Genomic DNA, 15,327 nt, shown 5'->3' on the forward strand with positions numbered 1-15,327 from the left:
TCGGGTCACCTCCGTCTTTATGATTAAACTGTAAATAACCTATGTATCACAACAGTGTAATAAATCCAAGAGAGTTAATAGTAAAAAAAAAAAAAACAGCAGTTCCAAGATGAGGTCATGTTTGATGTTTTAATGATTTTCCCTGACTTTCTTCTCTTATTAAAGAGACATCCACGTCATTGCAGACACTGAACTGATCTCGCTTGTGAACAGCAACAGATGGGTCATTAACACTAACATCAAATCTATTTCTGGTTTGAAGGAGCGTAAAATTCAAGTCAAGTAGTTTCACACTCAAAATGATCACCAGAACAGCTGCAAAAGGTTGACTGAGGAGAAAGACATCCAAGTCAGTCATTTCTGGAACAGTTGGCAACAATTAGGTCAAATCCTGAGCTGTGGATGCAGGTTCTTCCTTCATGGTTTCTCTCTGGAAAACTCCGGCTTCCTTCCACAGCCGAAAAACATGACAGATGGTTGGATGGATTTCTATCACCAAATTGTACCTTGTTTCACCCTTGGAGAATCTGTTCAGTGTTCAGCTTTTTGTCCTGAAAGCAGAATCTCAACACTATTCAATCACAAGTTATTACTCCACCCAAAATACTTTAATAGATAATCAAGAACTTTATTCTGTAGCGATGTATACTTAGCTGAAGAGTCATAAATGTTAGAACAATACTGCTCAGAAAGGTGTACTACATAATATTGTTTTGTCTTGGATACTCTGCAAGTGTAAAGTCGTAATTGGCACAGAGAGAAAGACTAAGAAATTGAATAGTTGAGTGTCGGATAAAAGTTTTGCACTTTCCAAAACTTTAACAGAACCTTAAGAAACTCAATACTTTTATTCAAGTATAAAGTATGAACTGATAGCTTTGATTTGAAAGCATTGAATCCATAGCTCTTCTGTAAAATTGCTGGCTGCAGCTTCCCAAAAACACTGAATACGTAGCCACACAGACGTATGAAGCCTGAAAAGACGCCTACGTCTCACTGATGGCCAAATTATGGATATATATTAGATTTTTAATGACTCGTAGCTTGAACATTTCGTACTTAATGGAAACACAGGAATTGCAAAATTGTGTTTTTCCGACAACAGGAGACTATCGACAACGTTTTGCGCACATTTGTAAAGAAAGAGCAGGTAGTATGTTGCATAGCAGACGTTAAAGATATAGGCAAGAACTTTCTTTTCAAGTTAAAGCTAAAAGTAATCTAATAATAAAGACACCAATAAAATGAGCACGTAGAAAACATACCTATTTATTCACAATAGTGATATGAAGGATTCTTCAATTTCGCCAATGACTGATATCTAAACACCAGGTAACTTTCTCTCAGAGGTTTTCTTTTTTTCTATCAATATGCAGAACATCTGACTTCTTCAGCAAATACGCTTATTGGCATTTTCACTGCTTTTATTCGCTTCATGTAGTTTCTCCTCGATTCACACACTTCTGCTAAATCAAGGGAGAACAAGAGTACAGCAGCTGATGTGGTGTCTATTGGACTGAGATCTGGTACCTGTTGAGGACAAATGAGACCTGTGATCTGATTGGCTTGCCGCTTAGTGACATGAAGATGCATCTTTGTGCAAGTGGCCATCAGAAGATGGATGCGCTGTGATCTGCAGCAAAACTCAGTTTGCTGCGGCCCAAAAAGTGCCAAGAAACACATTCTGCAGAGTTACATCACCACCAGCCTGAGCCGTTACTACGCGTCAAGATGCACCCGGGCTTTTGTGTTTTCCTTTCTGCTATTCCGGAGTTTTTTCCGCTGTTGCTCCCCATTGCTGGTGTCCAACAGCCAGCCCACTAAAACGCACAGTCCATTTGATTTGGACATTTTGCAGGTGTTTGGAAAAGTGTTCAACAAAAATTTTCTCAGAATAATAACTGAACCTATTCAGCGCCCACCCTGGTGTAAAAAGGCCAGGCCGTGCCAGCAACAATGATTTAACACAAAGCGTTTCTTCCATTACACATCCCAGTCTTACCGAATCATGAACTCAGGCTGTGATGATATAAGTGTTGCCTGTTTAATTTCTTGTTTAGTGGAGTGAAATCATAGCTGCGTACCATGTGAGTCAGTGAGCGTGCAGTGTCCAGGCAGATCCGCGAAGCAAACAGTCAAAATTACAAATGTGACCTTTCAATGGAGCTCGACTGGGCCAGACTTGGGAATTTGCCAAATGTACATGCAGTTAAGCCTAAATGGACAAATGATGTCTTGAGTCGTTGATGGAAATTACGAAAGAGTGCAGAACAGTTCACAAGAAAACAAAACAATAAGATGATAGCGACACACTTTGCAAAAACTTGTGAATGAGAGCGAAGGAAAACTATCATCAATATACGTAACAATGGCAGAGAAGAGAGAGAAGAGTGAGAGGGAGTCGGTTACAGGAGAATCTGGGGAAGCATCTTGAAAGACTGAGAAGAGGCAGAAGGGAGGAAAGACAGAGGAGAAAGTCACATGCCGAAACAGAAAAGAGCGGAAGCAGCCTTCATTCTCTCCAATATATGTGGGCCCAATGCAACACAAAGATTTTTTTGTCGTTGTACTACTTGACAAAGGTTTACTCCCATGAGAAAGGCGGTGGTGACATCATCTCAACTGACTGGGTTTTTGTCCGGCGAAGACAAAGGCCTCGAGTCATCCTGCTGGAGTCAAGCCTTTTGGGGTAGGAGGAGCTGCTGTGTGTGGGTATTTGTGCTTTCTGAGCATTGTGTCCCTCAGCTTGTGTGTTTATTAGTGGGAACTTCGCTCGCCCTTTTTATGCTTTATGGTCTCCGCACAGTATAGCTAATATTGTTGCAAAAGGTGAACAGCACAAAAAGACAAACAGTCAGGGTCACATGCAATATGAGGTAATGCAACCCAACAGCGTTTGACGTCAACACGTTTTAATGTAAAATCATTCAGCTTGGTTCTGAGGAACTCTCTGGAGAAAAGCATAATGTGAGTTTTAACAAACAGTTTGGATGAACTGAAGCGAGGAAGCAGTTACCGCTAGGTTCAGCTTCTTGATGCTCGGACTGCCGTTGTCTGCTTGAGCTGCGGCTACACCCTCTGGAGTCAAGACGTACATTTTCCACGTAGCAGCACAGCCGTTTGGTTTCTCCGCAGCGTAACACCTCCAGAGTGTCTGGAAAACACACGTCGTCACAAACGACAAAAAGGAAAATCAAACGAACGCCACAAAATCTAAACTGCCTACTTCGGCGTTCTAGTACAGCAACATGTCCGACATTAATAAATACGGCGTGCAACACAATATCAAACAACCAAGAGTTTCTTTTGGAGGTTACTTCATATAGAGAGAGAGGAAGCCACCACTAAGCAGGTGAATCTTTGTGACTGTGTACCAGTCAGATAACCATCTGTTCAGATATTTGCTGGCATACATTACTTTTAGAGTCATTTGGCTAAAATGCCATAATATCCATTGGAGCCCTGCGTGATGTGTCTTTGATCAGTTTAAGAGATAATAACCATCAGGTAAAAACAAAAACGTGGGTGAGATAAAAAAAAAAGGTAAAAATTGTTTATAGTATGAAAGAAAATCCAATCTTTACATATTGATGCTAACACTGGTTTAGCACTGTTCACAATTAGAGAACAATGCTTTATAAAAGTTTCCCTTTTCACACATGTTGTGATAGACAAGCAAAAAGCAGAACATAGTAGTCAAGCAGCAGACAGATGAGTTTCGGGTTAACCCATGTAGCCATTGTTTACACCTATTATACTATTAGAGCTGCAGTTTTCTCACACCATTTTTAATTTGCCCAGTTTAGAGTTGCAGTCGCTACAAGTAGCATTGATTTAGATGTACTCTTAAAAGCGTGTCTTGTAAAATAAGCATATTTTTACCACAGCACACAATTGTTGAGGCAAGGAGCTGCCATATTGGATCTCAAAGTCGCCGTTTTGAAACATTTTGGGGTGTATAATCTGACTTTGGGGACGGGGCGTTCCAGTTGATTTGGCTGACAGGAGGTACAATTACTCATAATGAAGACAAAGGAACATAGCAAATTATAAAGTTGTAAAAAAGTCTAAACACAATATGCTTCAACTCAAAACTCATCTGTTGAAGTTAGCCTTCTCACTTTAACTTTTTAGTTAATTCATGGTTTTGCATTGGGATAGCCATTTTTCTTACTGCATATTGTGTGTTTTTAATGTTATAAAGTGTCGTTGGGTGGGTGTTTTGAAATGCATAGTTATTAATTATTATTCATTATTATTATTATTATTATTATTATTATTATTATTATTATTCAAGCACCTTCAAATTTGTTTGAATCTTCCACTCTGTATCAATAAGAATCTATTTAATTTTTGTTTCAGCTTTGGATTTAAATTGACTGGCAAAAAATTGTTGGTAAGAAATTACATTTAACACGGATACATGTAAAATAAAAACACTTCCACTTGTTTAAGGAGAAAGCAGTGCAGGATTCCAGGGCGATTACCTGGATGAGGCAGGCCGCAGCAGGGATCTGTCTGTTGAAGTGCTTCTGTCGCTGCTTCTGCTGGACTTTGAGGGCAAATCCTGAACCCAAAATCCCCTAAACCGGAAAAGTTCAATATTCAAATATTTTACTTTGAATTTAGAGGCGAGAAGCAAGTACATAATACATCCACATGCAAAACTGCATATGATCTAGATAAAATTGTATTTACAGCAGGTAGAGCGAAGAAAGAGATAGCGAAGACACTGAAACAGGAGGCAATGGCCTTCCCTATCCACGTCTGAGGAATTTTGTCTCCATATCCGATGGTGGTGACTGTCACCTGAAAGGGAAAAAAAAAAAGATTTGAGATTTTCTCATACCAACCACGGTTATCCAAAACAAAAACCCCAATCCGACTCATAAAGTGTTAATGAGAATGAAAGCTGGGATTTCCTCTGGTGAATTATTACACATTTACTGCAGAGGTCTCGTTTAAAATGAAACTTTAATGTCAAATAAAACAGCTATATTAAATCCTCTTTCATTTTAATTAAATGGAAATGCTATAAAACAGTCTTTCAAAGACCCTAAAACTTGATTCAGACAATAAAGAAGTTCATCGGTCATTGTGGAGTTGCCCCACAACTGTCTGAACGATTGCAGAGGCATTTGGGTTTCTTTCTTCTCCAGGGGGGAATGAGATTCCCATCCACTAATCCTCACTGAGTGCAGGAATTTGCAGGGCTGAGGAGGGAAAACAAATAGCTCTCGCGCTCACATGTCCGCCCCGCTCTGAAAGCCGAGCCAGTTCTGACACATTCAGAGTGCGCTCGGCTTAGCGTGGGTGTCTGTGGGGCATCGCCGGGCGAGCCACCGCTGCGCCGCCGACACAAAGCAGCTGATGTAAGGTGAGATACTTTAAAGAGCTCTGAGGGTGAAAGAAAGAAAGAGAGGAGGCGGGAGAGGCGGGCTGGTGTATGTTGGGACTGGGCGGAGCTCCGGGGGGGATTTAATCACTCATCCACAAATCCGATGACTAAATAATGTCCTCCTGACATAAGAGTGGAATGCTCTATTCACAAAATAGGTCCTTTCATTCAGATTGGAGAGTGTGGGGCCAGAACTGCTTCAAAGCCACACACGTACGCACACACAGACACGTACTCACACACACACACACCCACGCACACACGTCAGAGGGCTGGTGTTAAAATTATGTACAGGGCCTTGTCCCCTACAGCGTACAGACTTTAATGTAAATATTGAGGTTTAATGTGACGCTGACAGCCACTGCCATGATTTCAGAGTGGGGATCTGATTCCTCCAACAGAAAAAAATAAATAAATGTGAGACAAATAGTAATGCCAGCTGACATGCAATTTTGCACAATTTGTTCAAAACGGAGCAGACAGAATATTAAAAAGAAATCTTATGATTTGCTGTGCCTCTCATCAACATAAAATCATTCAAGTCTCCACACCAGATAGGCCTCACATTCTGGTCACTTACTGCACCGTTATTCACACATTATTCACATCCACAAGGCCCAATTTTGGCCCGTATTTTCCGATCAGTTCAGTTTTGTCCAGGTTCTTTAAAGCTGGTTTACATTTGTAGTTTGTTTGAGCTCATCATTTAATCCACTCCACAGATCTACCCCACACACTGATTGTTTTTTTTGGTTGTTCTGACACATTGTGTATGTGCGTTTTTTAATTTAGTTCTCTTGAATCACATTGCTGTGCTCCTCACAAAAAGGGGAACCAATCACAGTCGCCGCTCACACCTGAGATTTGAAATGACTTCATCCTCGTTAAGCTGAGCTCCCGCTTTCGTTCAGACAGAATCCAGCAGCAGAGAAACCAGTGCAGCTGTGGTCATATGGATGCACTGGTTTGGTGCTGGTATGGTTCTACGTACCTGTGTTGATATTTGGGGGCAGAAGAAAATTGTTTCTCTACTTTTGTTTTTTTTTTATATATACTTTTTTTTTTCAGCTGTGGGGAGATCTTAAAAAAAAAAGAAAAGAAGAATGAAAGTATTTTTATTGCACTTTTGTGCTGAAAGTTTTACAAGTGGCATAGACTTTTTGTATCATCTATTTGACCACAAGTCAACTAGATGTTGACAAGTGTTAATACTTTTACTCAAGTAGAGTTGAGTACTTTGTCCACCATTGATAACAGCAGCAATGCAACCCGCCGTATGGATCTAAATCTAATAATGGACCCCGTTTCGATTGTAGAGTGTAAACAGAAATGAGCACCATAATCTAACAATCAGCAACAGGAAACAGGCAAAAGGAAAAGACGGTCTGCGGGAGGAGAGCGAGGCTTTAGGATAAGGAGTTTGGGATATGAATCATAGCATTGGCTCGTCCTCCAGCTGTGCAGTGCACCTGCACATCCGAACGTCCAGATTGTGCCAAGAGAAGGAATGCGCTGTGGAACAGCTTAGCAGGTTCCCATCAGCACAGTGTCATTTCATCAAACGCACACACACAACACTTACATTCCTTACCCCACCTATTGTAAGCGCATATCATGACTCTCGAGTTTACAGTTTCTGAAAACCACAAAGAAGTGCAAATCCCAGTGGGGTTCTTTTTTTCTGTGCTGTGAACAGAAAAAAAAGAAAGAAGAGGAAGAAATCACAAATAACAGCCTGCGCATAGCGGGGGAGGAGCGACGTGATCCTTGTAACCCCATGTTACATAAAGGTAGCAACCCCGCTATTAAAGTTTTAATTAAGGGAACTGACACTTTATATTGGTGCTCTAAAAGTTCTTTGAGGCAAAGATGCAAGAGGTGAATAGTTTATTACCGTCTTCTTTGTGTCACAAGGCTCCCCTGCACAAGGCTTGCCATAGGTTTCTCATTATTCCGCACTTTCAATTCAAAAGTTTAATTAACTCCTCTGGAAACCCGAGCCTTCATGCAGGAGTGAAAGGGACGCAGAGCGGGGAAAGCATCGACACGTTTGGGCTATCTGTTTCTGTCTCGTTCCTGTGCGATAAAACAGAAAACAACTGAGAGTTAAAGGAAAAGAAAGATGATCACTCATCCAATTACAGGGACCACATTAAATATGCTTTTTAGCTTTTTGGTTGTGACCTTTTCATCGAGGGGCCTGACTTCAGTCAAAGTATTCAAGATTCTGGCTACATAGTGCCGTCAAAATGTATTTCTCACGTACAGATTTCTTCCAATGTTGCTAAATATCTCAGATCATAAAGACTCATTTTAAAATGCAGACCAGCACAACCTTAGATGCCAAAAGCAGTTTTCAGAAGCCTGATAGCTACCAGACACGTAGAATTAAGAAGCTGCTTTCACAGAAGGTGTCCGATGACATTTACTAAAAAGCAACCGATCATTCGATAGCTGACGCAGTTTAATAACAGATGAGTCTAGAAAAGGTTTGAGAGGCGTTTCTAAGACCTTGAGGTCCATGGTGAAAACCATTTTCCACAAAGTGACCATTTCCACTGGTGAACCTTTCAGGAAGTACTTGACCTACGAGAGTGATTGCCAGGGTGCATCAACTCTAAAGGCCTCACTTTTAGCACCTGAGGTCATCGTCCGTGATTCAACAATAAAACAAAAAAGAGAGAAAGAGAGAGACTGGACAACAAATTACTGACCAAAAATAACACAAATATCAACAAAACGTTCTGCAGACTGATGAGTGAAAGGATTCTGGAAGTTTGTTCAAGATTAGTGGAGCATAAACACTGAACGCTGCTTCCCCATGTCCGGGTCTGGTTCTGTGATGTGGTTCAGTTCTTATGAATACCCAGCATGAAGTTTGAGAAAAAAGAATCTTAGAGCATCTCAGAGGTGGTGGTACCGTAACTTGCTTTGCTGCTTCAGGATCTGGGTGATTTGCTATAAATTATGGAACCATGCATTCAGTTCTCTAGCAGAAATTTCAAACTTGGAAATGCCCACCTGTCAGTTTGTGACCTTAAGCTCAAGCCCAAGAGGCATAATAAGCCAAAACATCCCAAAATGTGCACTTTTTAATCTCTAAAAAGAAGATGAAGAAGAATTTTGAGTGGCCTACTTAAAGTCTGGACACAAATGCAATTCACATGCTGTGGTGTGACCTTAAACGCTTGAAAACTAGGCCACAATGACCCATCGCTCACACTTGTGATGTAATTTGTAACGACACAATTAGTCATTTCGCTTAGAGCCGAATTACTTTTCACATCAAGCCAATTTGGTTGGGATAGCTTTTCCCGCCAAATAAATAAAATGACTTTTATATCTTAAAACTACTAAATTTGCAAGATGATCTGAAACGTTTTGGCAATTACTTTAATAATCTTCTAAGACTCTCTGAACACAAAGCATTTCAGTGTGCTGCCTTACCACGCCCCACCACAGTGCGTCAGCGTAGCTGGAAAAGCCCGTCTTGCCCTCTTCGTCCACCGCGTCTTTCTCCGCCAAGTAGACGAAGTACGAGGAGAAGATCAGACCCAGGAAGCCGATGTACAGGGTGGTGATCAGCTCCTGAGGGGAAAAGACGGTCGGGAAGAGGGGAAACGGTGAAATAAAGTACAGAATGGAGGCTCATGCTTTGACAGGATTCTTACTGTCCTGTCAATGGGACATATGACTAAAGCAAACATGGCTTTAATCATATAGTGTTTATTTGTGTCACAACGGAAGAGATGTTGAAACAGACAGGTCCATTTAATGCACGGTTCTAAAGAATGGAGATTCGGGTTCGAAGCCTGTTCAGATTACCGTATTTTCAGGACTATATGTCGCATTTTTTATAGTTTGGCCGGGGGTGCGACTTATACTCCTGAGCGACTTATGTGTGGAAATTAACACATCTGTATGTCATATCACGTGTTAGTTTCACACTAAACCGCAAGAGGGCGCTCTAGGCATGTGTTATTCTACGTTCGGAGTTAGGAGAGTTGTTTACAAGCGACATCGAGGACAAAGATTTCATTACGTTTAGTGATTTGTAGAGACATGGATGGTTTGGTAAACTTGTTAGCATGTTATTTATGCTATAGTTATTTGAATAACTCCTAATATGTTATGTTAACATACGTTCCCAGTTCGTTGTTTGTCATGTAACTTTAGCATACCGTACAATTATCCAGCCTGTTGTTGCCTCCATTCTATTTTTATTGCCTTTCAAGATGACATGACTGTTCTTGGTGTTGGATTTTATCAAATAAATTTCCCTCAAAAAATGCGACTTATAGTCTGGAAAATTAAATTAATAATTGAATTAAACAACAATCCAGTACAAACTGGAAGTCAGACAGGTGGCTGGTTGTGTGAAAGAAGGAAGATCGAATTGGGATTTCATGCAGGAGTGAACGTATCACCCCTTTGTCCGGGACAGAAACTAAGGAGCACATTTGATTTCTTAGGTGAAATATCAATCATGAAAACTAATTAATTATAAACTTGATACTTTTCTTTTACTTTATTTATTCCTTTTTAGGTTTGTGGGAAAAAATTAAATGAATTACCGGTATATATTTTGTCTTTTTACTTTGCAGGTGCACAACAGCAAATATTTCAGGGTTTCCCCCAGTGTATAATAAGCCTGGCGGGCCACCAGGCTATGCTTATGCCCCCAACAGGCTAAGCATTGCTCATTTATTTAAGTCTTTTTAAAATGTTTGGATGTCTTAAGACTTTATAGTTGGTGTTCAGGTAGTAATCTTGCAATAATAGTTAATTATCAAGTGACATTTTAAAATTTCCTGTCAACTTTAAACATTTTTTAACTCAAAAACACGACGGGCCACTGGAGGAATGATTGCCTAAGAAAGTTTTCTGGGGGTCACCATGTACCTACATTGTCTCCTTACATACCCAATGAGATTATTTCCACACACAGATGCCAGTGACGTGCAGTGAGGTTCATAGCTGGTGAGGCACTGACTTAATCATAGCCAGATTTACAAATATAGACCCCCTGCATGTTATTTACGTAAGAAAATTCCGCGCATGCGGACAACGCTTGAGGCCAAAAGACTACGTCATGCTGAGCCGCGGTGCCGCCATAGAATAATTCCATTAGCTCAATCAAACTTGGTCATGTCGCTGTTATTAATTTCGTGCTGTGATCCTCAGCAAAAGGAAAAACCGTTAAAGTTAAACTCAAAACCAGGTCTTTCTCGCTCTCTGTATCAAAGCAGCTACTGTACAGCTGGCTTCCTGGCTAGTTCGCCGTTACTGTCTCTTACTCTGCATGTGTGGAATCACAATGTCTGGGATCAACAGCGCCCCCTGCCATGAGGCAGGAGAACTGCCTGCCTCGCCTCGAATCTGTTCTCTGAGTTTCTGATCGCTCCTCAGCACACGAATCACGTTACACACACAGCTGGTGACAAAAAACACTGTACATTATATACATTAGCTAAATTATGGGAGATCAATTAATACATTAAATGTTTTTTAGCCATTTTAGTGGCGGCATTCAGACAGGAGGATCATGCTCTCATAGAATGGCAGCCAGTGCAATTTGAGAGGTCGATCAATCCCAGGTGAGGCTCAGCTCTCTGCTGCCTCACCAGCTTTGCTTCTGGGCATTTCAATGGGAAAATACTAAAATTCAGCGATTTTGAAGAAAAAATTATCAGAATTGGTTAAGATAAAATCTGAACCTTGTCCGATTATTGGTTTGTACTTTATAGTACAAACCACAGGGTGAAAATAGCAATATAAATTATTTTATCATTATATATTATTTTTCCATGATGACAGGTGAAGCTCTGCCTCACTTGCCTCCCCTGACCGCATGTCACCGATGCCTGAGCTTTTCCTTCTTTCATTCACTTTTGTACCAAATTGGGTGTTGTTTTTGTTTGTTTTGGCACTCACTTTTCAAAGATGGAAGTAAAGGAACATATAATGATGCAAAAATGGTCAATGGGACCACTAGAAGCACTTTACACAACAGCAACTTTCACCAAAATCTTGAACATTCAGAGTCTGATAGTCAGGCAACTTAAAATTAGGTGCCCAAGAGTACATGAACATGTGGCAAGAGGAAGATGAAATCCACCGCCACATGTCCGCACTCGCTGCACCGGTAAACCATTATTGCTACCTGCTTTGTAAATTAGACACTTGAAGAGAAAATAGGTTATGTGAATGATGTGGAGAGCCACAGTGGAGATCTGAAGGTACTCTTTCTGCATCTGCTTTTTAAATGAGCAATGCATTTCGACTAAACGGAGCATATCACCCAACAACACAGAAAAGGGAAAGAATCACATCAGACTCACTCTTACAAGTAGGTTAATGACTCTCTCCACTTAAGCCTCAATGTTAGGTTCCACACCTCTTTGAGTGTCAAAGACGTGAATGTCAGGTTTGACCCGACAAAAGGAACACAGCGTTCTCCAGGGATTACAGAAAAGAGAGTTACTCTGACGCTATTGTGTACCAACAAGAGAGAAATCTAAAACAAGTGTATGATGATAAAGAGGAGAAAGAAAAACACTGCTGTCAAGGTTGACTGCTCCTTTTCTCCTTCTTATAAAGCCAGAATTGCTTTAGATTTTTCCTCACGCACGCAAACTGCCATGTCACGAGGAGGAAATTTATTGGGGATTTTAACTCGGTGTACAAGAAATAGTTATTCCTCCGCTTTTTGTTCCCAAAAAACATTTAAACTTCTTTATACTTTGCCTTGTTAGAGCCTTAATGGATTTTATTGAGTTTGTATACGATACAAAAAATGGTGTGTGATTTTAAACTATTTTTACTTGGGAAAATATTGAAATGTGTCCCATTTGGAGTTTGCTGCAAACCATGTCAAGAACCAAACAACTTTTTGCCCCCTACTCAGCATAAAACATGGAGGTAGCAGCATCATGCTGCTGGGATTTTTTTTTTGTTCAGCTGGTCAGATGGACAGTGCTAAATACAGCGACATGAAAGACAAACACTGGAAAAAACTCAAGATTGAGCTGACGGCTCACTTTCCAACAGAATAATGATCATAAATTGGCCTAGTCAAAGTCAAGATGTGATGCCAAGACTTAAAATCTGAACCTTGTCCGATTATCCTGGCTATGAGGTGTAGAAGAAAACCTTTAGGCTTTAGCTGAGGTAAGTTGAACTCGGGGCTAAAAATATGTACGCCAGACATCACTCTCTGGCGATTCGATTTCGAGTTTTAGTTTCACATTTCGATTCAGAAACAGCATTTCTGTTCAAAATGTCTAAAGATTCTGTGTAAATTATGCAACTGACAAGAGGGGAAAACAGTGCAAACGAATAGAGCATGTATTTAAAATGAGTCCATAAGGCTCTTTCCTGCATCAGGATCCATAAGTTTATATTTAAACAAAAATAGATTTGAGCATTGACACTTAAATTAGCAGTGTTAAGTTAGCTTAGCTGCCTGGCTTTTTCTTATTACACAATTAGTTGTGATAACAGATTTTATTTGAACAATAGATTAGAATAATACACTGTAGAGTAATTTTTTCTGCAGTTCTACATTGTGTTCATATTTTAATTTGTAAGAAATTGTAATCATTATATGCTACCCAAGTTCATATAGCATACAATTGCAATGGAATATCTACAAATTGGTAAAAGGTCAAGGGTCTGAATACATTTGCCAGGAAATGTTAATGTGACAGATCGACTTGAAACACGGCTTCTTTGACTTTTCTGGCTTTTCTCCTCACTCACCTGTCGATGAATAAAGACGACGGATCCCAGCAGCCTCCACGTTCCTCCTTGCCGATCCACATGCAGCATGCGCAGGATCTGCAGAAAGCGGATTCCCCTGGAACAACACAGCGCCACCTTATCGGTCACATTCATCCGAGTCCGTTTCAGTGAATCAGTTTCTAAAAACCGCTACGCTACCTGATGGCTGACGTGGCGAACACCTGCCCATTTGACCCCACGCCGAGCACAATGATTGAGGCAATCACAACTATTAAATCTGTGAGAAAAAGAAACAGGAAAACAGGCAAAAATTCAACTTTGAATTTTAATAAAATGGCGTGAGGCAAAGAAACAAAATTAGTGCTGGAATCATCCAATTAGGTGATTTATGTATACATATAAAAACCACTTTTCGTAGCGACTTAATAGAACAAAAGAGAAAGGCCAGGTGCACCTATGATTGATATGGGCTTCCTGATAAAGCGGAGGCGTCCCTTGATGCCTGCGTATTTGCTGCGGCAGCCGGCCGACCACAACCGGACCACATACTCGGTACCAAAGAACAAAACCAGCACGATCTCCTGCGGAGCACAATGCAGAAAGGGTTACCTCAATCCACAGGCTCAGAGACAAAACAGCAAAACGTACACAAAGGACGGCGGGATGTAGACGCAGACAGTATGTCCGCCCTGAAAGCAGCGATAACAGGCATTATCGCTAATTTAAAGCCATTATTAACAATCACCAAGATGTACAATAAGATATGGAGGGAGCAATGGCAGGTGTGTGAGGCAGAAGAAGAAGAAGAGAGACCACCCATCCTCCCTGCAGGCCAGATGGAGCGTGATAACATGGTTGATGACAGCTCGTACCGAGACCGGGTCAATGGCGAAGTGATTGAGGCCTGAGGAAGACGTGGCATCCGACCGGTTAAAGGGGTGAAGGTTTAACTCAGGTGTTTCTATCAGATTTAACTGACAAAAGAAGTGAATATGATGCAAAAGCACAAAATCTTGCCAAGTATTTTTGTCCAGGCTCATGTGAAAGAAGTACCTTATAACACTGTCAAAACACAAGATTTTACTAAGGATTTTTGGTCTAGTTTCTGGTGCAAATATCTCAGGAAACTTGAAAAATAACTTCGAGTAACTTTAAGATGCTTGTTATATGTGATTAATTTCTTAATATTGATGAAAATGTACTAGTTTCTTTAGCAGATTATTTCACTTATAACAAGACATTTTCCACCATGTTATAAATTAATTTATCTGCCAACAGAACAAGATTTTTTTCAACAATATTAAGGAATTAATTACTGAAAATAAGCATCTACATCTTGCTGGAAAGTTATTTTTAAAGACAGTTTTGCCTTATTTCAAGTGTACTAAGAAAATAAACCGAAAATAAACCAAAAATACTTAATACGACTGTATGTTTTTCCAGTGTACACTTGAAATGAGTCAAAACTAATCTAAAAAAAACTTTTCAGCAAAGTATAGAAGCTCATTTTAATTTAATTCATTATGAAAAAGTACTACACTAGTTATAAATGAAATAATCTGACACTAGAACTAGTACTTTTTTAAAATCATTATTAAGGACTTACTGACTTAAAACAAGCTCTGATTTCTTGATGAAGTTAGTTAGTTTTGTCTTTTCTCAAGTGTACTAATATATTTGCACTAGAAACTAGACCAAAAATATTTGGTAAGATTTTGTGTTTTTGCTGTGTACTCACCATTGGGCAGATCTTTTAACATTATTCGAGGGTTTCTGACTTAAATAACACTGTCTGGTGGAGATCGTTTTCCTGGACACTGTCTTTCCATAATATTTAGCCACCATAGTGCCTGTTGGAGCCATTGGCCACGTGGGTGGCCTCCTTATTGACTGCACTTGCCTGAGCTGCCCGCTCCCTGACCACCCCTTGTATGAAATGTAATACCGACAACCCTGCTGCAATAACACAGCGGCACCAGGCTGCAAAACAATGACCTGTCCATCAAAAGGCTTCCTCCTGAAGGAGAAGTCTTATGTTACAGTCGGGGACAAAAGATTTCTGGTTGGCCTAACTTTGCTAAAGTATTGATGAAACTCTGCAATGTGATAATTTATGGTTATCAAATCTTTTTTACGAATATAAATCTGAAAACTGTTTATGTTCTTCTGTGGTGGACTGCATATAT

The 15,327-nt window shown here is 40.2% G+C and overlaps 1 protein-coding gene across 1 annotated transcript in view; it reads right to left on the bottom strand.

The window, feature by feature from the left end:
• Nucleotides 1–15,327, bottom strand: part of kcnq1.2 (potassium voltage-gated channel, KQT-like subfamily, member 1.2) — a 190,658-nt gene that overhangs the window by 152,456 nt on the left and 22,875 nt on the right. The window contains exons 4-10 of the mRNA XM_055039879.1: nucleotides 13,596–13,722; nucleotides 13,340–13,418; nucleotides 13,160–13,256; nucleotides 8,846–8,986; nucleotides 4,699–4,809; nucleotides 4,488–4,583; nucleotides 3,017–3,154 (exon numbers count right to left, since the gene is read on the bottom strand). Coding sequence (XP_054895854.1) covers nucleotides 3,017–3,154; nucleotides 4,488–4,583; nucleotides 4,699–4,809; nucleotides 8,846–8,986; nucleotides 13,160–13,256; nucleotides 13,340–13,418; nucleotides 13,596–13,722 — 789 coding nt within the window. The remainder of the gene's footprint in view (nucleotides 1–3,016; nucleotides 3,155–4,487; nucleotides 4,584–4,698; nucleotides 4,810–8,845; nucleotides 8,987–13,159; nucleotides 13,257–13,339; nucleotides 13,419–13,595; nucleotides 13,723–15,327) is intronic.

The sequence above is a fragment of the Poeciliopsis prolifica genome, unplaced genomic scaffold (genome assembly GCF_027474105.1).
Source record: "Poeciliopsis prolifica strain line A6 unplaced genomic scaffold, Auburn_PproV2 SCAFFOLD001, whole genome shotgun sequence".
In the NCBI taxonomy this organism is placed as follows: domain Eukaryota; kingdom Metazoa; phylum Chordata; class Actinopteri; order Cyprinodontiformes; family Poeciliidae; genus Poeciliopsis; species Poeciliopsis prolifica.